At 40.2% G+C, this 22,285-nt stretch overlaps 1 protein-coding gene across 5 annotated transcripts in view; it reads right to left on the bottom strand.

The window, feature by feature from the left end:
* Positions 1–2,516: 2,516 nt before the first annotated feature.
* LOC131241788 (disease resistance RPP13-like protein 4) overlaps positions 2,517–22,285 on the bottom strand; it is a 36,339-nt gene continuing 16,570 nt past the window's right edge. Inside the window, exons 2-5 of one of the 5 annotated variants that reach the window (XR_009169366.1) lie at positions 8,912–12,727; positions 4,186–5,714; positions 2,817–3,080; positions 2,517–2,721 (exon numbers count right to left, since the gene is read on the bottom strand). Coding sequence is in view for 1 of the 5 variants with exons in the window: in XM_058240310.1 (XP_058096293.1) it covers positions 10,099–12,723 (2,625 nt within the window). In the remaining 4 variants the exon portion in view is untranslated. Of the gene's footprint in view, positions 3,081–3,491; positions 4,081–4,185; positions 5,715–6,668; positions 12,728–22,285 lie in introns of those variants that run through there. The other 4 variants (XR_009169360.1, XR_009169372.1, XR_009169378.1 and 1 more) reach the window with 4 other exon arrangements.

The following is a 22,285-nucleotide window of genomic DNA, read 5'->3' as shown; positions in this document are numbered from 1 at the left end:
TTACCTATATGTGATGGTTGGTTTGTTTTTTTGGAGGTGGAATTTGATAGTGTTGCTGATGTTTGTATGGGGACATGAAGGGTAGGTGTGCTAACTGTTGGAGCTTGCAGAGTGGTCCTGCATCTACCATTCCATGAAGCTAGCTGCTGATTTTTTGGGAACTTTTATTTTCTGCCCTAAAAAGCCTTGATCTCGACATCCTACTCCCTCTCCATACAAGCAAAGATTGGAAAAGCTTAAAGCTGGTTTCTGTAAAGGTGGCAGCTGCTGCATTTTTTTGCTCAGGCTCATAGCTGTGATGCTTAAGATAATCATTAATTATTTTTCCCAAGTTCATCGTGTGGGTAAGCTTGTGTCAGCTTTGTGGAGTTATGATTGCAGGTACTAGAGTTCTAACTTGGATTCTTGTGCAGATTTAGTAGTGTTCGATGTGGCAATGTTTTCTATTTTGGATTCTGTGCTCATAGTGAAGGTCTTTTTCTTTTCAAGTGTATAGTTTTGTTTGTTTAGGCTGAGCTATTAGTGAGGCCCGTTTCCTTTTGTGTTGCCCACCTGGTTGATTGTAATCAACAAAGTTTCAAGTGTACTCTCACCTTTCTGGAAAAAGAACGTATAATGAGTTAATTCTCCTCTTTTGGAAAGATGGTATGAGAAGATGAGTCATGTGTCTTTGAGTATATCATTATATGGTTCCTTCGTATAATATGTTTATTTTGGCCACTAGTGGAGTAACATATTCCTTTGAAGCCAGGAATGATCAAGAGTTTAAAACTATCAGCTGCTGAAGTGGTGCTTTGTGCTGTGATGCGGGATCATGGAGTGGATTCATGATTGTAATGATGCGACTAGTGTTGTCCCATGGTTTGCAGGTTGGCTGGGTGTATTGGGCTAGAATTTTCAGGATGGTCACCCAAATCATGTCTTTGGTCGCATCCCTCTGACCTTGCTCCTGCTCTAGCCTCCAGTTCACCATTCGTTGAAAATCTTCCCATTCCGGCTGCTTGTTTGGCTACACACGTCGTTTTGGAATCAGAAATTCCATTTTTGCTCAATCATGCTTCAAATCTATGAAAGTTCAAAGAGTGCCTAGAAATTTTTTTTGAGGTTGCATTTGGTTTGGCCACAATAAAAACAATTCATTTCTACTCTTAGATGAATCTCCAAAAATCACAGAAAAAGAGATCCTTCTTTACAACACAGCCCAAAAGAGCCCCATTTATCTTTGAATATTCTACTAAGAGTAGGAATTTTGAAATCACGAACTGCTTTTTTTTTTTTTTTTTGGAAATGCCATGAGTAAAATGCAGCCTAATAAAGTGAAACCTATATTCTAATTTTAATTTTACTTGCAATACTGCTTTGCTCTCTCTTCATGAATACTTACAATTGACCATCTGTCTTCCCCATTAAAAAAAAATGTCATTTCTTTTCCTAATTACCATCCAAATTTTGTAGCCGGAAAATCAACATTGCTACAATTTGAATGACACCAACCATCTTTTGTTGAATTGAAAGCTCATTAGTTATTGATCAAAGAGCTATAGGATATGTGTCTTGGCACTTTGCACTGTATATCTGGGCTCTCAATTTTTCCAAGTGGGGTCCATGATTCGACAATACAGGCCACTGTTGTGTAGTGTCCTAGTGTGAATGGACCTTGCCCCCAAAATATCACAAAATGTGGACTGTTGTGGAATTCCTCAACTCAACCATCTATTTGTAGGCCACAAATCGAAAGGATGCAATTATCCTATCAAGGAAACCATTTTGGCATTATCCATCCGTGGCGGTATGCAACAAACCAGTGGTCTCGATCAACAAACCCGAATTTTGGAAATTTTCCAATACTAAAATAAAATGTACAATACATCGTACATACATACATACATTACAAGAGAGATTTGCAAGAAAATGTAAATTAGTAGTCACAACAACATCAGAATCTCTGTTTTTATACCACTAACAAAGACAAAAATGTATAAAGAAAATCAAAACCTGTAATTTTATTGATTGGGAAAATTTATACATCCATTCGGGTGGGCGCCAACCAAAAGGAAAAAAGAAAAAGGGAAAAAAAAAAAACTCCTCGGCTATTATAGAAGTCCATTGATTACAACACATGCACAAGAGGACAACAACAACTACCCCAACAAAATGAATCGCCCGTTACAACCCGGGACCATTACAAACTGCGCTTGGAAAGCCATCACTAAACAACCCAGCCCACTGCAACAGCAAACCACAGCGCACCAGCAGATGCAAACCACAGGAAACATGAAGCCCCATCAACCATCAGCAAACTACAGCAACCCAGGGAGCAATTCAACAGAGGGATGCATAAATCTCACAGCCCATCTATCCATAGCTCGCTGCTAACAGACACATCTGCAGCAGGCACCACTACATCAGCCCAATCTATCAACAAGGATAGAATCACCCCAAAGGGGCAGCTACTACTGAAGCTTCAGAAAACATAGCAAGCGAGGACTCCCAAGTGGCATGCAAGCTGCCTGCATGAAGAGAGAGCGCACGAAACACCAAATGAGTAAAATTGAAATCAAGTCTGATTTAGAAAAAAAATATAATGAAACTAATTCAGTACATGTTGATATGCAATTGCATTCATCCTTCTTGTATAGTATATATATATCTGTGTTGGTCACAGTCATTGTCATCGCTGCCGTGTCATAACATGACTATCCACATGCATCCACACAATTACTGTACATAAATACACGTGTACATCAATTCAAACTTTTAAATTGTCTTCTTTCAACCTGTCCATGCATTTTCATATTGACATACAATTAGCTCACCACCAGACATGGAGCATATCAACGTCTTGTAGTCGAAAGCCCGCATCTTATTTTTCAGTGAATTCGGCAACAAGGGTATCACTTGGGACTTTGGTGAAGGTCATTTAGGGCAACTCATTCATGAATGTCATCCCACAGTTCAGCAGAAGCATCTTTTGTAACTGGGATGGTCGAGACATCCCATTTCTAGATTTCAGGATCATCCCCAGCCACATATGAGTGGAAAGAGCTCCATATAGCCATTCTGCTCCTTGAAAATGGGATCTGACAAAAGTAACAAAATATATATTAGAATTTAGAACATCCAAAAGAAAGATATTCAAAGCCAAACAAGACGTGTACAAATCCAAACTTCCAAATCAAGTCTTCTATCACTAACAAATAATACTTTCCAATGGCTCATTGCAAGGGTTTTCTTTTACCCAGTTTAAGCTCATATTGGGGCCCAAAGTCTGGATAAGTGAACCATGGTCACCGCCTCCTTGTTGCAGAAAAATAAAAACATAAATTCCAAAAAGGAAACAAGAAAAAAGGAAATAAAATGAGAAATGAACATGAATTTATAGAAAGAGGAGAAGAAAGGTAGGAAAAGGTCCGCCTCTAAAGAATATGCAGGGTGGAGGGGTGCAGGTTAAGGAATTAGGCCAGGTAGAAGTTGAGCGCCAGCGCGCCCCCCCACCCCCGAAACAAAAAAAAAAAACACTTTTATGTCAGCTTACACGGCTATACCAATTAAAAACTCGTTTTTGTAAAGCCTGGATGGAGTCTGCACCTTTTAAATTTTCTGATGATGGATTGGGTGATTTTATATCTGAAATTTCTCTAGTCAACTGAGCTAATGGCCTGGTCCAAAAATAAGGCTTCTGGTGATCAGGTTGGCCACAGATTTACATTTAATATATACCCTCGTCAAAAACTTTGACCTGTCGCCTTTGTACATGTGAATGCCACCTGATGAGTTGAGCGGTCTGATAATTTAGCCAAGTAATCTATGTGGGGAAGCCCACCAGATGCATGTTTTTGGGTGCCCCAGAAATGTGTCATGCTGAATTTTTTTTTTTTTTTTTATTATTACTATTTTTTCCATGGGAGGAAAAATGTTGAGATTTCAGTTAATGGAGCTTCTTTTTTAAACTACATTCCATTTTCTACTTTTCATGTTAGATTAAAAGCCATTAATTGATCTGTGGATTCACAATGGTTAAGCTGGAATGAATGTTCTGACCATAGACCGTAGGCCAAGAATCTTCTCCCCATCTGAAACCTAATGAGACAAGATCACAAATATGAAACACAATGGGAAATAGTCGGTCAAAATAATCTATCTACAACCATATAGAAGTAAAGGTGGTTTATTTTATTTCCAAACCTGCATTTTCATGCCATCTTCTGCAAGCCATAAATAGTAAAAAATCCTTGGCGGGTGCAAACTTGAATGCCTCAGAATTTGGATCTCTTCCACCCAGCAGCAAAGCATATTTAAGACCTGCTTATTATGAGATAGACAAAACCAATGGACAGCAAAATAGATGATGCATTTCACTAATACCTGTTCTTATTTATCAAAGGAATAATTTTAGAACATTACAAGAACATCCAACCAATACCTCTACAATGGAAAGATTCCTACAATATGCTTGAATTAATTACTCCCCAGTAGGGGAGAAAATTTGCTGATGTTACAACTAGAAAAATTCCGGAGGCCGTATGAAATTATCAAGTTGACTGTTGAATTGGTGAAAGTTCACCAAGTCGATTAAAAAACAAAACCACCATACCCACTGAAACATTAATACTCAGTGAAATGAGCCAAAATACTACTCAAAGTAAAGCTCTTAATAGAGCAAGAACATTAATACTTAGTGAAATGAGAGTGGTAATGGAACAACCTTCAAAATTGTATTTCATTATCGCCAAAGAATCACTTCAATTTCCAAAATCTGAACTCCGCTCATCATCAGTATCATCATAACCCCATCCCAACCATTAGATTGGCTTTACAAATCCTGTTTAGACACAAATTCTCACGGTTCCTTGGTGGCAACTTCAATCACCAGCTGCTCACTTGACATCAACCCTCCTCTTTTACAGGGGATCAGGACCAGCCAGTGCAACCACTAGCAGGCAGAGTTGAATTTGTTGCCAAACTGAACTCTATTGGTAAAGACAAAATAACGTATATGCTACTCATGTAAAATAAAAAGTAATTACTTAAAACAGGAAATTTTGATACATCAGTTAAAATTAAGAAAAACTGCCAGTTAAATATTTCAAGAGATGTTGGGACAACAGAGCTGGTCATAACGAAAGTTTCATCAAGTAGAATTGGTTTCATTCACTAACCAGTAGTCGATTCGGTTAAGAGTAACTGTATTCTAATGAATTAACAATACATGCAATTAGCACACCACCTAGATATAGAGCATATCAACCTCATGCAGTCGAAACCTCTTGCAATCATCTGATGGATTTTCATGCATATCAACCTCTTACAGTCGAATACCCACCTCTTGCAGTGTCTGAAAGTAGCTCCTCCACACCTAAAAAACAGAAGAAGGGGGAAAAGCAGTTTAAAGAGAAAAGAGGATCACACTTACATGATCTGAAATTTCTCAGATCAACTTAGTACATGATCTGATCCAAAAATAAGGCTATTCTGCTCATCAGGCTGGCCACAGACTTACATTTAATATGGAACCTAACAAATTCATCCATCCCAACATTCAAACACCACCATAACCAACCCTGCATCTCCACATACACAAAGCCAGGAGCAGACAACATAACTGATTCAAGAAGTTGACGCTGCAGAAAGATACCCAAACTTGAATTGTCATTTTTGGATTGAGCCTGCATCACCGCTGGCCACTCCATGGGAAGCAGCAGATCAGCAGGCATCTGCACACACACCATTAGCAGCTGACAAAGAATTAACACATTTTGACATAGTTTATAGTGAAATTGTGTAGAAGTTAGTAAAGGAACATAGCTCGTAACCTAAATCAACAGTTCTCTTTCAGGTTTTAAAAAATAAATTGAACAGTCCAAAGTCAACAATAACAGGACAATTACAGAATTAACAATTTCCAGATTACTATTCCCAATTAAGGATTCGGGATGTCTACTTAATAATCTGACTAATTAGGAATTAATAATCTAATCGAAGATTTTATCCTAATTTTGTCAGCCCATGTTACACTTGTCGCGCTCTCTTCGAAGACAATACCAAACTTGCCAATCTTTGGCTTGCACCCTCTTATGAATGGAGCCTACAATTAGGGATTAGGAATTTCAAAAAATACTCAATCTAATTAGAGACTAACAAGTTTTTTATTATTTTATTATTTTTAAATTTTAAATACCCAATCTGATTAGAGATTAACAATTTCAGATTATTTATTTATTTATTTATCAAGAGTTAATAATTTCAGAAAATCCCCAAACCAAAGATCTTTGGAGCAAGCGGGAAATGTCCAAATAACCCTGCATATGGAGTTGATTTAATTCAACCCAAGTCAAGGGGCATCTCTATCTTAGACACTTTTATAACCCAAGTCAAGGGGCATCTCTATCTTAGACACTTTTATAAAGGACCATCCGATAAATTTAGTGGACTGCTGTGGACGCTGGAGGAGCAGATTTCCCGTGGGTATAGGAGATCTACTTTCCTCTTTCCACTTGTTGCCTTGCTCGAGGGCTTTTGTGATGGGGTAAAAGTGTTATATTTGACCGGAGTCACCACTAACCAATTATTATGATTCTACCGTCGGTTAGAGCCCGTAGAAATGGTTAAGATTGTGGACTCGAAGATCATTAACCCTAAGATGACTCGTGAGTTTATGTTTGCCCACTTTGCCCATATAGATGTACAATCTTTACTTCACAAGATCTAAGTTTTAACTAATTTCTGAAGAAAATGGGTAGTTCTCGCGTGTTGTGAATGTAATGTGATGCAATGGTAGAGGTGTTTGATTGATCCGAATTTCTGATGGGCAGGTTCCAATTATAACGGCAAGTAGTAAAGCATACGTTCGAAATGATTAAGTGCGGGGTGTATGTATGTATGTGATGCTTGATATTGATGCTTATGATAAAATGTCGGGCAACCGGCTAAGGTTTCTGGTGGACCTGTTGCATCGGCAGGTCTCAAAGAGTACACCCGCTAGTCAGATACGATAGAAAGCGATGGAATGTAATGTATATGCTAAAATGACAGCTAATTGGCTAAGGTTTCTGGTGGGCAAGATCCGATTATATCGACAAGTCATAAAGGATACACCCGCTAGTTAGATGCATTAAGACGATGAAATGCACTATGATGCTGATGTATATAAGGAACATGGGGGTTGAGAAGGGAATGAATGTTGCACTATGCTAGTGCACTAAGTTGATGGAATTGACTTAAGCTTGAACAGTTGGTTGAACGGTAGTGTCGCAAGGCTAGATTGAGTGGCTCAGGTTTGAACTTAGGTGGCTCAGGAGGCTTAGACTCTAGCTTGGCTAGGCTAGGCTAGACCAAGGCTGGGCTCTCTCTTCCTCACTTTCACTCTCCTTGGTGAAAGGATGGCTTCCTGATGGGTGAGATCTCTTAAATGAGAAGGCTCTCTGATGCTTGGTGTGTCTTTGATGAAAATGGATGGTGTGTGTAAAATGAGAAGGGAAGGGGGCTATTTATAGCCTCCAACCCGGTTTTCTTATAATTCCTGGTGATCCTAAGGGGCAAAAGATGGTTGAAAGGTTGGGATTGGGGATTGCCATATGGCATCATCTCATGAATTGAATGAGGTAGTAAAAGGGTAATTTTAGGTAAGGAGATGGGCAACGAAGTAAATGTACCTCAACCGCACACTTAAAATTCAAAAAAGGAGAGTTCCACATGCTTGAGCGATGTTGCCCCAAAGAGGGAGTGTCACATGGCCGACGACAACCTGGCTGCAGCTAGTCCCCACTTGGACTCCTGCTTTGGCATGCAGCATCCTCCAAGCGTGTGGAGGATCTGCTGCAAGGGTTGTTGCTTTGAGGTTTTGGCCATTTTTCCAATTGGGCTTGGTTTTGGGCTTAACTAGGTGAGTTGACTGGGTTGTGGAGTTGGGTAGGCTGACTGGGTGAGTTGACTTAAGGCTTTAGGGTTTTGGGTTCCTAGGGTTTAGGATTGGGCTGACTAGGTTGAATGGGCTGAGTTTAGGATTTAGGACTGGGGTTCCTAGGGTTTAGGCTTTTAAGGTTAGGGTTTAGGATTGGGCTTTGGTTGTCCATTCATCCGTTCAAACTATATCAGCTTATCAGCCTAGGGTGGGGTGTCTACAACTCCATAGACCATCAAATCAGATATCAAAGTTGATGCATCGCACATGTTATCAGTCAAAACCATCCAATTGGATATGGGGATATTGAGGTCCAATTAGGCCACTAATCTAGATAGATGAATTGTTCGTGACCAAAATAAGACCAATTTAGATTCCACAATGGTCCAAATCAGAAATCTTGACAGTTGAATGGCACAAATATGTGATATGTATGGGATTTGCCAAATTTTTAATTAGAACTGTTGGTTGGGTTTGATTTGCATTCTGGTCAGATCTTCAATTGTCCAGCTTAAGTGGTGTGGATGCATCCTCTAATTGCTCCTACATGGTCTCGAATGCATCAAAGGTGCACGCTAGGATATGGTTTCATGTGGATGAGTAGGGTACTAGGGTCTTATGTTGATCAATTTATTCATGTTTTAACATTTGTTTTGAACTGAATTTCTTGAACTCATGTCCAAGGGATTTGTTTATCGGCTCATTGTTATGTTCTAAAAGTCCTAGAAAATCCCTAATCCAATTAGGGATTGAAATTTCAGGAATCCCTAGTTAGAATTTTGAAATTTTAGAAATCCATATTCAAAGATTTTCAATTTCGAATCGGCCTTTAGAAAGTGAAGAAGAGGACGAGGAGAATAACTTGCAATCGAAAGCTGATGGTGATGCCAATTAGGGATTGAAATTTAAAAAATCACCAATTAGGAATGTGAAAATTCACAAAATCCATATTAAGAGATTTTCAATTTCAAATTGACCTTTAGAAAGAGAAGAAGAGGGTGGGGAGAATACCTTGCAATCAAAGTCAATGGTGATGTTGCTAACAGTCCCAAACACGTTGTCTCTCCCGCTGCTGATGGCACTGGCACTACCGCTCCCAGAAGAGATATGGATGGCGAGAAGAGGTAGATCGCGAGAGAGGTAACTGGCGAGAGGGGAGGCCGCGGTGGCTAGAGAAGAGAGACATGCGTGCGAGACTCCAGACACGTGCGGGAGTGTCCTCATGGGAGCATCGTGTCTCCACGCCAGTCTCTACGAGCGAGAGAGTCTCTCTTTTTCCCTCCTAATTTCAGACTGTATCTCAGCCGTTCCCACTATCCAAGGGCTCTTGTCGAAGCTCGCATAAACTGACCCACAATTTTGATGGCTTAATTTGATTTGATTCCATGTGACATGTATAACATCTCAATGTTTGCATATCAAAGTTTTTCTCATATGAAGACACTCCTAAAATGGGTAGAGTTAAGCATGGTGAAATCATTAGAATTAGTGCTTCTCTGATCATCTGACAATGAGTAGGGAATATCAATCGTTTTATTACAAGCTTTGAGAATAAAATATAGGATAGTGGCACACAATGAGAAGGGGTAATTTGTGGCACACTTGCCAGCATGGTGCATGTGTGAAAGAGATCCAGGCTATTCATCAGGTAGGGAACACCATGAGATGGCACTGACCCACAAAAAGAGTGAGTCCACTGCTCAAATCTGTCACACATGTACAAAAAAAAAAGACTGACAGGAAAAAGAAGACCCATGGTCTATGTTCAAACCCACCTGCCACGGCATGTTAACGACGGTACCCACCAGATGGGTCAGCCAGGATCTTGCACAAATTTGTGACATGACGCGCACGTATGTTTGAGGATCGCCTCTTCATGTCTCATGGCATGGTTGGCATAAACATTTCTACGAAACAATTAATAAGATTGACAAAAAGGATAATTTGGAGACTGGTTTTATTAGCTAGCTTTTTGGCTGATTTGCGGGAAATAAATTGAAAATGCTTCAGGAACACATGCAATTCCACAGTAGTCTTTAGTAGGGCAAAAATCTCTCTTGTAGAATGGGCCTTTTGTATAATAGGCCTTGAGGATTATAACTTTTCCTTTTTATTTAGGTTCTATCTTTGCGCCATCTCGGTGCTTTTCAATAAAAATCATTACATTTCAAATACACACAAAAGGAAGAAACTGGTTGTTAGACTTGATTTACCATGGGCTCGCGTTCTTCTTCTTCTTCTTTCCTCCATATTCTCCACCTCCCCTCAACTGAAACGTCGAATGGGAATGACTTAAGCTTCGGACAGCGGTAAACTTTCAAGAGTCGTAAAGATGGCATTGCCCTTTGCATCCTCGGCCACTCCTCCTCCAAGTCGTACAAATCTCCTAGCACCAAGACCTCCACTTTCCATACCCTACTCGAGCAGTCCCAAAATTTAGGACCCAGGTAGTTAATCTTTCCCCAGTAAATGGTAAGAAACTGCAGATTGGGAAGGGAAGTAGGATTGAGCCAAGCAGGCGTCCTTTCTCCTGGAAAGTTCCAAAGCCACAACTCTCTAAGGCATTTAAGAGGAGAGAGTTGATGATCTAACTTCCGCACAAGTCCAGGGCTTGGAGAATTGCCTACAAAGTCTACTAATAGAAGTTGCAGCTGGTTGAGCATTGATAATACATTCCATTCCCCTTCATCAGTTTGTTCCTCGTAATTTATCTTCATGCGGAGTTCTCTGAGTTTTGTCAAGTTCTTCAACTGCGGAATCTGGTAACCGTTCTTAAGTCTTGAATTTTTAGACCTAAACCATGATAGCTGTTCAAGATTTGAAAGATTTCCAAGCCCTTCTGGCATGCATTCGAAAGAATCACAGCTAACTATATGGAAGGTGGTCAGCTTCTCCAATGTTGTGATTGACGATGGCAGCCTTTCCAAATTGGGGCAGTCGAATAAAGATAAAATCTGAAGATTACGAAGATTTCCGATTGAATCAGGGAGTTTTCTTAAGGCAGTTTTCTCTATGTAAAGATAAACCAAGTGTTGTAACGATCCTATCCCACTCAACCAATCCTTGGCTAGGAGATCTTCATCAATTTTTGTGGTCGATAATGAAAGATACAACACCCTCAACCACCTTAATTCGCAGAGTTTTGTTTTTACACTTAAAATAATCTTTTCGCTTGCTATGTTCATCCCAACTAACGTTCGCAACTTGGAACTGTTTTCAATGCTCTCCACTGCAGTATTCCTCAAAATTCCCAGACGGCGAGACTGGACACTGAACACAGGCCCAACTCTACCATCCAGGCTCACAAAGCTCTCTTCTCTTGCAATTTTTATAACCATATCTCGCACCATATCATGCATTCTACATGAACCGAAGCGTCTTCCAAACGTGTCTTTTCCCACTGCTATCAAACATCGATTAAATAGTTCTGCAAAGCATTCTTCTCCTATCTCAAACGCCGTTTTTCCATTTCTTCCCCAAACAAAACCCTCACCTATCCACCGATATACCATGTTGAGAAATGGTATTTCAGAATCTTCAGGATACATGGCAAAGCACAGCAAGCAAGGTTTTAAGTGTCCCGGGAGCTCTTCATAGCTTAACTCTAGTCTCGAAATGACCAGCTCATCTTTCATACTGCTTGCCAACTCCTCTTTTAGGTGCTTCGATATTCGCCTCCATTCGTGGATGGAATAGCCCTTCCCCAACATCATTCCACCCACAACCTTAATTGTTAAAGGAAGCCCCCCACACCTCACAACGATCTCCTTTCCCAAGCCCTCCAAGTCTGGATTTGTGCAATTGCCTCCATTTTTTGCAAAAGCTACTTTGCTGAATAAGAACCAGCTATCTTCATCCGAAAGAATCCGTGGATGATGTATGTGCCTGATGGTAGCCCCCATTGATTTAGCCACTTCTTCATTCCTTGTTGTAACAATGACACAGCTACCTCTCACTCGGGGCAAAGCAGACTTCAAACTAGCCCACCACATCCCTTGATCTGTACCCCAAATGTCATCCAAAACTATCAGGTACTTCTCATCTAACTCTTGCTTAAGCTTTTTCAATAGCTCATCAACGTCCTTTCCCCTCAAAGATTTCTCTTCTACATTTAGTTTATTTAACATTTTCCGCAGCAGTTCGTCTAATTTGAAACTTTGAGAAACTGAAACAATCAACGAGTGCTTAAAAGATTCTTGCACATTCACGCTATCACAAATCTTTTGAGCGAGTGTGGTTTTTCCGATTCCTGCCATTCCAACTATTCCAATCACAGTTGGGAGCCCATTCGCTTCTAAGATCCAATTTCTAATCTTCGCCGTGTCATCTTCTAATCCTACCAATTCCGCTTCATCTATTAGGATTGGGTAGGTCAATGGCCTATTACCCCCTTCTTCTTTACCTGTAAGGTGAGGAGTAGTACCCACGTAGGCTATCATCCTCTCCTTCACCTTCCTTACCTCTTGATTTATTTTCCTCAAGCGCTTTCCCATTTGACGACGGGATTTCAGAAGGGTAGGAGAGCAACAACTTGTAAAATTGGGTGCACACCCTTGGTGTTTTTTCAGGAATAGAAGCTGGAAATCTTCTATTATGTCCTCAACATCATATACCAACTCTCTTAAGTCACTCATTACCATCTTGAGAACCTCATTCCTATCTTTTCTCGTCACCCGGTCAGCTTCCTTGAGATAGCTCTGCATGTAGCGAAGCTCGTTCTTTGTTTCCTCAAACTGGTCATCAAGTTCAAGGAATCGACGGCCTTCACTAATAAGTAATATCAGCAATTTATCCAAGAGAACACCAACAGCGGCATCCACCATTTTCCTGCCAAATAGTATCATTTCTTTATGGATATGGAATTCAAAACTATAACATTTGAGGGAAAGAATAAAGAAAAAGAAAAAACAATAGAAATTCTTAAAATAACCTAATTGCAAGAAAAGTGGGTACAATTCTACAAGAAAGTAATTGCAAAAGTAATTCCTACAATAAGCATTATTCTGCTTTATTTCAATCATATTCCTTAGCCTAATGCATTGTCTATAAAGAGTCAACTCGGATCAGCATGAAAACATGCTGAATTCCTACATGACTCAAGTTGTTATGACACTCAACCTGTTTTTGCTAAACTTTGCCCTAGATTTGCACTAACTCAATGGACTGGCCGAGTTTTGTGTTACCCAGGGGAGTTTATAGAGTGAAAATTTTAGATTAACAAAAAAGTAAAGTGGATGTTTCAGAGATGCGGATTGCCTGCAACACCTGACCACAGGAAGTTCCTACCATCGGAAGCTAGGTGGGGCCCGTTGTGATGTTTGTGAGAAATCCCCCCGTCCATCTATTTTGCTAGCTTATGTTAGGATGTGAGTTCAAAAATGAGGCAGATCAAAAAACTCAAACAGCCCACATGACAGGAAACAGTTGGATCAACATAATATTTCTGTGTTTTCAGTTCATCTCAGTGGGAATGACCTTATGAACAGTTGGGATGGCATATAAACATCACAGTCGACCTCGAGAAGGTTTCAAGGGTGGGCATTTCCCTCCCACTTTTTCCTATCATGTAGCCCACTTGAGTTTTGGACCCACCTCATTTTTGGGCTCATGTCCGAACATGGGTTGGCCAAAAAGATGGATGGGAGGTGGATTTTTCATAAACACCATGGTGACCTAGCTTCAAACTGCATGAACTTGCAGTCGGTGGGCGCAGGCAATCCACGTCTGTAACCCACCACCTCTAACATAAAACAAAGACCTCGCCAGGTTTAGTTACAAGACTTGCCAAGTTCTCCCAGAACTCACCGGTATTGCACCATGTCGGTAGACTGGCCAAGCTCTCCTTACTCAGGTGAGTTCTATTTAATGGAAAGTTCCAAGTAAAAAATTTTGAAGTGCAGGTTTGAACCCACCACCACCTACATAAATTAAAGCAATGTTGCCAATAAATAACTTGATTGCAATGGCTTACTTTTAAAGAATACCTAAACTTCAAAAACCAATGAGAATTAATCATGGTGCTGAAGTTCAATTGAGATCCTTGGACACCAGTTATAAGATCTGTATGACCCAGATGGTATATTGGTTCTAGCATAGATTTTACGGGCTAGCATGAAGAAATCACACCCATCCAATCATTTTAACTAACATTCCATCAATATAGCCTATGTGGATGATAAAGATCATTTGTATAAAAATAGGTCCTATCAACAATTTGATATTCAATAAGAACCATCGTGGTTGCTTTTGGTTTTAAACCATAACTTTTATCAGGCCATCCCGACCATCCCATGCAATGCTTGAAAAAGAATGGCTATAAAAAAGAAGGCTATTGAATGAATGGATTTGATCATCTGATCAGTTTGGATGTTTCACAATAAGACACATATGTTGCATCTAATGGATGGTGTGGATCTTGTGATTGGGTGTCCAACGGTCACAATGAGCCAAGATACCACCACAATGTGATTATTTCCCAAAATAAATTTTGTAAAATAGTGTGAGCTTATTCTTCTCTCTACCGTACATGTGGATAATATCTATGTCTATGATGATTGGAACCGTCGATCTAGTTTGCTACTTCATAGATGGGTTATGGTCTAAAATTCATAGACAATGAAACCGAGTCATTGCACCAGCCACATGCAGTGGATGTTTACAGAATAGTTGCGCAAAAGATTATCAACCATCCATATTTATTGAGTGAATAGTTGGGAGCTAAGACTATCTGTTTTAGGTTGTTTAACATCATTGTGATAACTCACTAGATCAGTGTCACCTAACATGCTTTGTATGTCCTGATTGCTAGTCTGTTCAAATCAATCCCAATTTTGAACATGCATATCGTTGATTTGATGACCAACATCGTTGATGGGGAATACCTGAAAATTCTCGGATGTTGGAGAATCCTAAACCTTCAACGCATGGCCTACATAAAAAGAATATTGGGAAAATGTACGTGTAACACTCCGTACTTTTTACTACTTGGGGTGTTACCATGGAGACCATTAATCAATTAACAATCTAGCCATTGGATTTCAAAATCAACCATTAGATTTTAAGATCAACCATTAATTAGACTATGAACCTGTTTAATCATGAGATTGGCCATTTAACCATTCATTGTGTGTCATGGAGCATCCCGATCACCCCTAGTGGACCCCAAATCAGACCCACGATGGCTAGGATGATTGACTATAATACAATCTAACCGGCAAATTTTCTTGGTATGGCCCACCTAAGTTGTGGATTGAAATCATTTTTGGTCTAGGGTCATAGTGGAAACCTACAAAGTGAATGGATGGAGTGGATTTCATAGGGCATCATTGTGGGCCCTGCTTTCGCTGTGTGCATGCACCAGGGTTAGTGCACTTACAGCGCACTGAACCCAAATTCAGGTCAAACCGGGCGCTGACCTGAGCTCTCCCAAAAAAAGGAGAGATTTCTCTTCCTTTCTTTCATTTTCCGCCAGCGTCCATTTCAAGTGGACGAACGATCAAGTGTGGCCCACCTTTACCATAAGTGTTAATTCAGTGATCCGAACCGTCCATCTTGTTGGGCGGGCATTTTCAATCAAAACCTATGTTTTTCAACCGGTGGTTCATGTGTGTGTACACTCAATCATGTGCACAAGTTGAGGTGTGCATGAGTTGTTTCCAAAAATGAAAATCCGTTTCTTTGTCATGCTTGGCAATCGGCATTAAGGGGATTCTCGTAATCTTGACCCTCCACCTCGACAAATCCCAGCCCTTCATTATAGAGCACGCAGATCGCCTGAAAATGGAAAAAGATTCCGCTCTCTTACACAGTTAGACGAATTCGAGAGAACTCTCTGCCAATCCCAACCATCCATTAGGTCAGATCTCAACCGTCCTTTGAACTCACACGGATGTGCTGAGGCAAATAAATCCATTACAATGTTAGGGTTTCCGTCTTCTTTGCATTTGTGCAAGGAGGAACTGCTCGAAGCCACTTTCTTGCCGAACCCACCAAGTAAACACCTTTAGTGCTCGATTTTTTGGTATCCACAAGCTCCGCAAGACAGATCTAAGTCATCCTGATAAGAGAAATCGAAGAAAGAATCATCGGATGGTGTTTTGCCATTAGCAACCAAGGCGTCTTCCGCGTGATCTCAAGTGGGACCCGATCGAGGATCTTTTACGTTCGTTTAGAAGGCCATTCAATCAACATCCAATCATTAATGATCTGTCACAGATTAGGATGTGATCATGGAGCTGATTTCAAGTAATGCAGCACCAAAACCAGACATTTTTGCTCTGTGTCAACTCGAACCAAGTCGACTCAATTAGGTTTGGGCCAACAACCCTTCTGGGCATGGATTTGCTGAATAAGGAAAGATGGAGAGAAAAGATGATGAAGAGAAGAAAGAAAGGAGAAGAGGGGGAAGAAGGTTGGGAAGTGATTCACTGGTTCACTTCTCGGGTTGTTGCTGAGTCGAATGGAGTTGATTTGCTGGGTCTGTGTCGGGCTGATTTTGTGTCTGGAATCATTCCAGTTGTGCTTATATGGTTGTTGCAGGTCGTGCGTGTTCAAACCACATAGGAGAGGAATAGGTTTGATAGATACCGAGTCGAATCAAATCGAGTTAGAGTCACGTTCTTCAAGCTGCTGCTCGACTAACCATTGAATCAAGCTTTTCCAGAACTTGAGTTGGGGCTGATTCAATCCAGCCTCTCAACAGCAGGTGTTGTGGCTCGAGTTTTCATCGCATCAAGTCAGGTTCGTGTTGACCAAACGTTGCTGGGTCTACTTGGTTGAGGTGTGTAGTTGCTGGATAGCTTGTAGTTGCTGGATAGCTCGGATTTCTCTTTTGTCCTTAGCTGGTGATCAGTGTGGTTTTCTCCACCAAAGGTTAGTCAATATCTCTTGTTTAAACTTGTGGTTTAGTCGTGTTTGATGCGTTTGTTTGATCTTTGGCTAAGTTAACTTAGCTAGAGTCTGGGTTGCAGAAAGCTTTAGTTAGTTTGAAAACGAGTTCTAGATTGTGTGACTACAGTAGTAATATGTGTTTTTCTCCATGTCCTACTGTTGTTTTGTGTTGATAATGGTGACTGAGTTGAGTCGACCCATCTCTTAAGTTTGGAATTGGGTAACTGAGTCACTGACTTAGTGCGATCTTTCTGTTTCAGGTTGTAACTGATCCAATAGTAGTAGAATTGGGTGATCATCCACCCCTTCAGACCAATGGAACATTAGTTCTTTTGATTTAGAACCGATTGGGCTGAGTCATCAACTCGATGAGTTAACTCTTTGCTTTTATGTTTGCCTAAACTCAATGGAGGATTAGTTCAGGGTCATTCTAAATCCTCGATGGTCTGATTGTAGGGGGGAACACATTCTCCTAATTTGGATTTGCCTCTTCTAGCAACTCGGGTTGAAGAAATTGTATCTCATCAAAGTAAAGATTTCCCTAATCAATTGGATTATAATCAAATTGTTGGGTTTGGATCCGAGTTTATTCAGATTTGAGGAGTTTAAGGGTTTTATGCAAATCTTCATTCTCTTAGTTGTTTAAGGAGAGATCCTACTTGAAGGTGATGATTCACCCTTCAAGCTTTCCTCCATTGTGATAGTTAGATTTAGTTTCTCTGATTTGTTAATTTTCTTAATCTAGTACTTATACCTAGTTTACATATATCATCTTTTAGTAGATTTAATTATAAATGTTAATTTTAGTTTGTGTAATTCTTTCCTTAAACTTATTGATTATTCCGAATGCTTTACATACTCTAGATATCAGATTGAGTATTCTTATATGTATAGGCTGCAACAGCTTTTAAGGTATTTGATTGTAGAATTTGTTAATCTAACCTAAATGTGAGTAGAGAAATTTACATGTGATTGGTATTGATGATGTATGTGAAATGAAGTGATGGTTTATATGTATTTTGGAGATTGGATTTGTTGTGTGGTTTATTTTGACACTTGGAAATTATTTGATGGTATTCTTTGAGGTTCCTTGAACTAGTGACCGTTTGTGAATGGATAAAATGTTATATGGTTATAGACTTACCATCTTATGGATTAATTGTGCCTTTGTCACTTGTGGATTGGATTCTTTTGTTGTGTCCATGAATGGACTTGGTGCCAATGTGGCTTGTTGGGATGATTCTTTTTATTGGAAATATAACTAGACTTGTAATGGTAATGTCTGTGTGTGAATCATGAGTGACCACTAGTTGTAGAGGTTTATATAAAAAGAATACCATAAATCTATTGTATTACAATCGCCACTTGTAACTTTTTGAGTGTATTTGAATTCTGTTAGCTTAAGTCTCATGAGTCGAGGATGGTGGTCTGAGACACTATGCATGAGTTGTCGGCCTATGCTGGGTGACGGCCCCCCCATAATGATTTTTGAGCTTCTATGATGTACTGATTGTAAATTGGACTAATAAACGATGGGTTGATCATGCATGTATGGCATGTGGGCATTATCGGGTGCCTAGTTGACTGTTTGAAAGACCAATATATTGTTCGAATGAACCTTAATGCATTTTGAATAGGTCGACTGTTTGAAAAATCCATTCTCTTGCACAAATGGGCCAACTGTTTGAAAGGTCCATTCATTTGTTCAACTAGATGTGCATCCCCAGGCTGATTGCATTCATACATTCATGCATTAATCAAGATTAAATTGACGATTGAATATTGTGGTTGTTTGTATTTGTTTCGACCAAAAACGAAAAGTATTTGATTTGGGAAATTATCTTATTTAATAATGACAAAGAAAGAATGACAAGAATAATCATCATGTTTTATTTATTTTGAATTCATTTACATCCCTTTTATCCTTTGATTCCAATATAAAGTAAGAAAATACAAGCACTAAATTATCCCAATGTTCATTTCAGCAGCATTTCGAATCATAGTGTGAACTTCTTGACTGGAGATATCATTGTGCTGAAATGATATTCTTCCTGATCAATTCTATCCCTCTGAAATACTCCTATTTTGCAATCTGAATCAAGTTGTCTTTTACTTCAAACTTATTGTTCGTGCAATGGACTTGTTGCGCGGACAGCGACTCCTTCAATTTGCCCTTTGCGCGGGAGTTCTAGTTGTGTGAGGATTACCCATTGCGCGCCACACAACAACCACTCTGGAATACCTGAATTCTTCCAAAGTCTCAAAATCTCCTCTGCTGCTCCAAAATTTTCCGAATGAATCAAATGAAGAAGATGATGGGGTATTTATAACCTTCCGCACGTGCGAACCTTTCAATCCACGCAATGAACATCCCTAAAGACCCATTGTGTGGTAGCTCTTATTGCGCGCTAACAGACGTTGTGCGTGCGCAATGCATCTGTCAAAACTCCTGTTGCGCGCCGCGCAACGAAAGTATATTTTTGTTTTTCTTTCTTCTTTTTAATTAATTTTTATACCTCGATAGATGCCCCCTTGATCCTTCATTTTTGTTTTTCTTTCTTCAAAATGAAATGAACGATCAATTCGTAAAATTTCACCTCATTCCTCTTTTGCGCGCAACTCATGCCCATTGTGCTATCAGGTCCGCGCAACAGACCCGAGTCCGGACACTATATAAGCGGGACTTTGCCACTTTTCCAATCATTCGCAATCCGCAGCCCTCTTATCTCTATGCTATCATCCCTTTCCGCCTCCGTGCGCAATGAGCCCTCCGCGCAATCAGATTTGTTCATTCTGAAAATTTTCTAAGTATTCACACTCTACCGGATTTTTGAATTTTCAATGGCTCGATCCAAGAGGCCGCACCCTTCTCATAGTGGACACATTGCTGAGTCTTCAAACCCTCCATCATCTTCAAAAGATTGTCCCCAGAAGAAAACTTGTTCAACTGAAGATTATTCTTCTTTCTTCCAAGTACTAGATCCGCCAATCATTAATTTTGCTAAACGCATTCAACTTCTCGCCGACCCTATTCGTAATGTTGTACTGATGGGGGAACTTGAGAGGCCGCCAACAGAGGGCCACGAATTCGATTGGGAGAACTAGTTGAAATCTACCGCTAACTTTCGCACCAATAGTTCTCATCCTGCACCTGCCGAATCTTCTCCTCCTCCATCCTTTTTGTAAAGTAAGAGACATAAAAGCAAGAACGAAATTCTTTAGGAGAAGATAAAAGATCATAACAAGAAACGTTATTAGAACATTTGGGATATGGTCAAGTCTCAAGAGGATGTGATCAAATTCAAAAACCCTCATAAGGATGAAACCGTTATCCAGATGAATCTCCATCGTCACCTCTCTATGATCCAAAGCGAACCTTCTGATCATATGACACAAAATAGACTGCTCTATGTCGCAAACTGGGTTATAAAGGAGCAGAAGATTCTAGAGGGCTATATTACGAAGAAAGGACTTGAATAGAAGACGGGACAAGTATCATACATGCTATTTCTCATACCATGCTACAATCCTCATACCCTATATCCCACTCATTATTTTGAGACTGTCTGGCAACGTTTTCGCTATAGAGATTCCTTATGGGGTAATGATGACTTCAAAACGCGTGCTCTGCTTTCTTCTCGTCAATATTATAGTTCATGGGTCAGGGCGATTCTTCAAAAATACAAGAGAATTCTTGTCGAGATCAATCTCTACATTGCCATAGAAGCCACTTCGGACTTCTTCTAGAAAGATACCATGATTTATAAAGGTTTCTTGAAATAGTGGTCTTCTACAACAAACTCCTTCCATCTGCCAATTGGTGAAGTGAGCATCACTCTATGGGATCTCCATCGCATGGCGGGTTTACCCGTTACAGGATCTTTCCTCAATGAATTCGTCCCTACAAATGCAGAATTTGCTTACTTTAGTCCTGGACAAGATCCCTCTATTTCTGCTTCTACCATTGAACTTTTCCGGGAAATGTCTAGATTTCCTGATATCCACAAAGTTTCTCCGTTTCAGTGGCTCGTCCATTTTACAAGATACTTGTGGTATACTTCTCCTACCCTCTTTCACTTTATTTTCTCCTTTACTCACATATTTATCACTTATCTTCTTCTCTATTTTTTCGGTTCTCTTGTAGTCATTCTCCAGACTTAGAATCTGCCCGTCAAAAGATACGAGGCTTATCAACTGCATTCAGTCCTGAGACTGAACTTGCTGCATTTCTTGCTTACTGGCTGAGTTTAGTAGTGTTGCCTAGTTCAAAATGGGCAAGATGTTGTTCGTCCTACTCTATTTATTGTTGCTGGAGCCATGGCGGAAGGCAAAAAATATTCTTTAGCTCCTCTTGTTCTTTGCTCCCTTTACAGGGTATTTGGAAATGTCGCGGCGCATTGCTCAAGCCCGGCGATAGGAGTTTCTTCTTCATATACCCCATGGCACTACTTTTCTAGCTGGTTGGGTATATACTTTCCCTGGACATATGATGACCTTGAAAAGGCTTATGTTAACCCCGAACGCCCTCTATATTATTACCTGAAGCGTAAAATGGTGAAAAGGACTTATAAATGGGTTACAGATAAAATCGAGAGCATGGAATCTATTGACTTCTTCCCATTTTATCTTTCTCATCAAGCCGAAGACAGAGAGGTTATAGACAACAATGACCTGGAACCGGTTGAAAGAACTTTCCTAATTTGTATAAGGTCCTGCGGTCTTCCTCTTCGAGAGGGTAGTGAATTCTGGCGGGAACCCTACTATCCAAGTAGCTTTGCAAGACAGTTTGACTATGATCAAACCATGCCACAGGCGGGAGAGGATGTCACTCGTGTGATGCGAAGCTATGGAGTGGGTCCATATAATTGGGCCTTGATATGGAAGCAACTCCTAGCGAGAAACTTCAATTCCCATTTCATTCTTCCAAGCTTTAATCATCAAGTGCAAGCTTCATATACTTGGATGCACTGGTGGGTGCATCAGTATTATTTGGTACGCAATTGCTATCCTGTTGATCGTCCCATCTGGATTCCTCCTCCTAGACTGAGGAATTACAGACCGGCACATGGAATCGGTTATTTTGTTGAAAGAGATCACGTAGCAACTCCCGATCAGCTTTGCCGAAGGATTTCTATAGAAGAGCCAAGACGGGAGATAAAACTAGTTGATACATTAGAAGGATGGATAGCTTTTGGATCTCCTTTGGATCTTATAAATCAATCAGAAAGACAATCCACTCCTGTTAGTGATCATGGAGTTCCTGCTGTTCCTTCATATTCTCCCACACACAGGCCAGAAGATCCGGGCACCGATGCTATTTCTCCTACTGAAGACCCAAATACAATCACAACCTCTCCTGCCGAAATTCAAGCCATAACTATAGTCTCTTCTACTGGAGGATTAAATCATCATTCTCCAATGACCCATTCAAGAGCTACATCTCCAGAAGTTTTAGCTCAGCAAAATCCTCCTTCTTAGGGCATCCATCTTCTTCCT

Source organism: Magnolia sinica, chromosome 1, assembly GCF_029962835.1.
Source record: "Magnolia sinica isolate HGM2019 chromosome 1, MsV1, whole genome shotgun sequence".
Classification (NCBI taxonomy): domain Eukaryota; kingdom Viridiplantae; phylum Streptophyta; class Magnoliopsida; order Magnoliales; family Magnoliaceae; genus Magnolia; species Magnolia sinica.
This window is presented reverse-complemented; position numbering and strand designations above follow the sequence as displayed.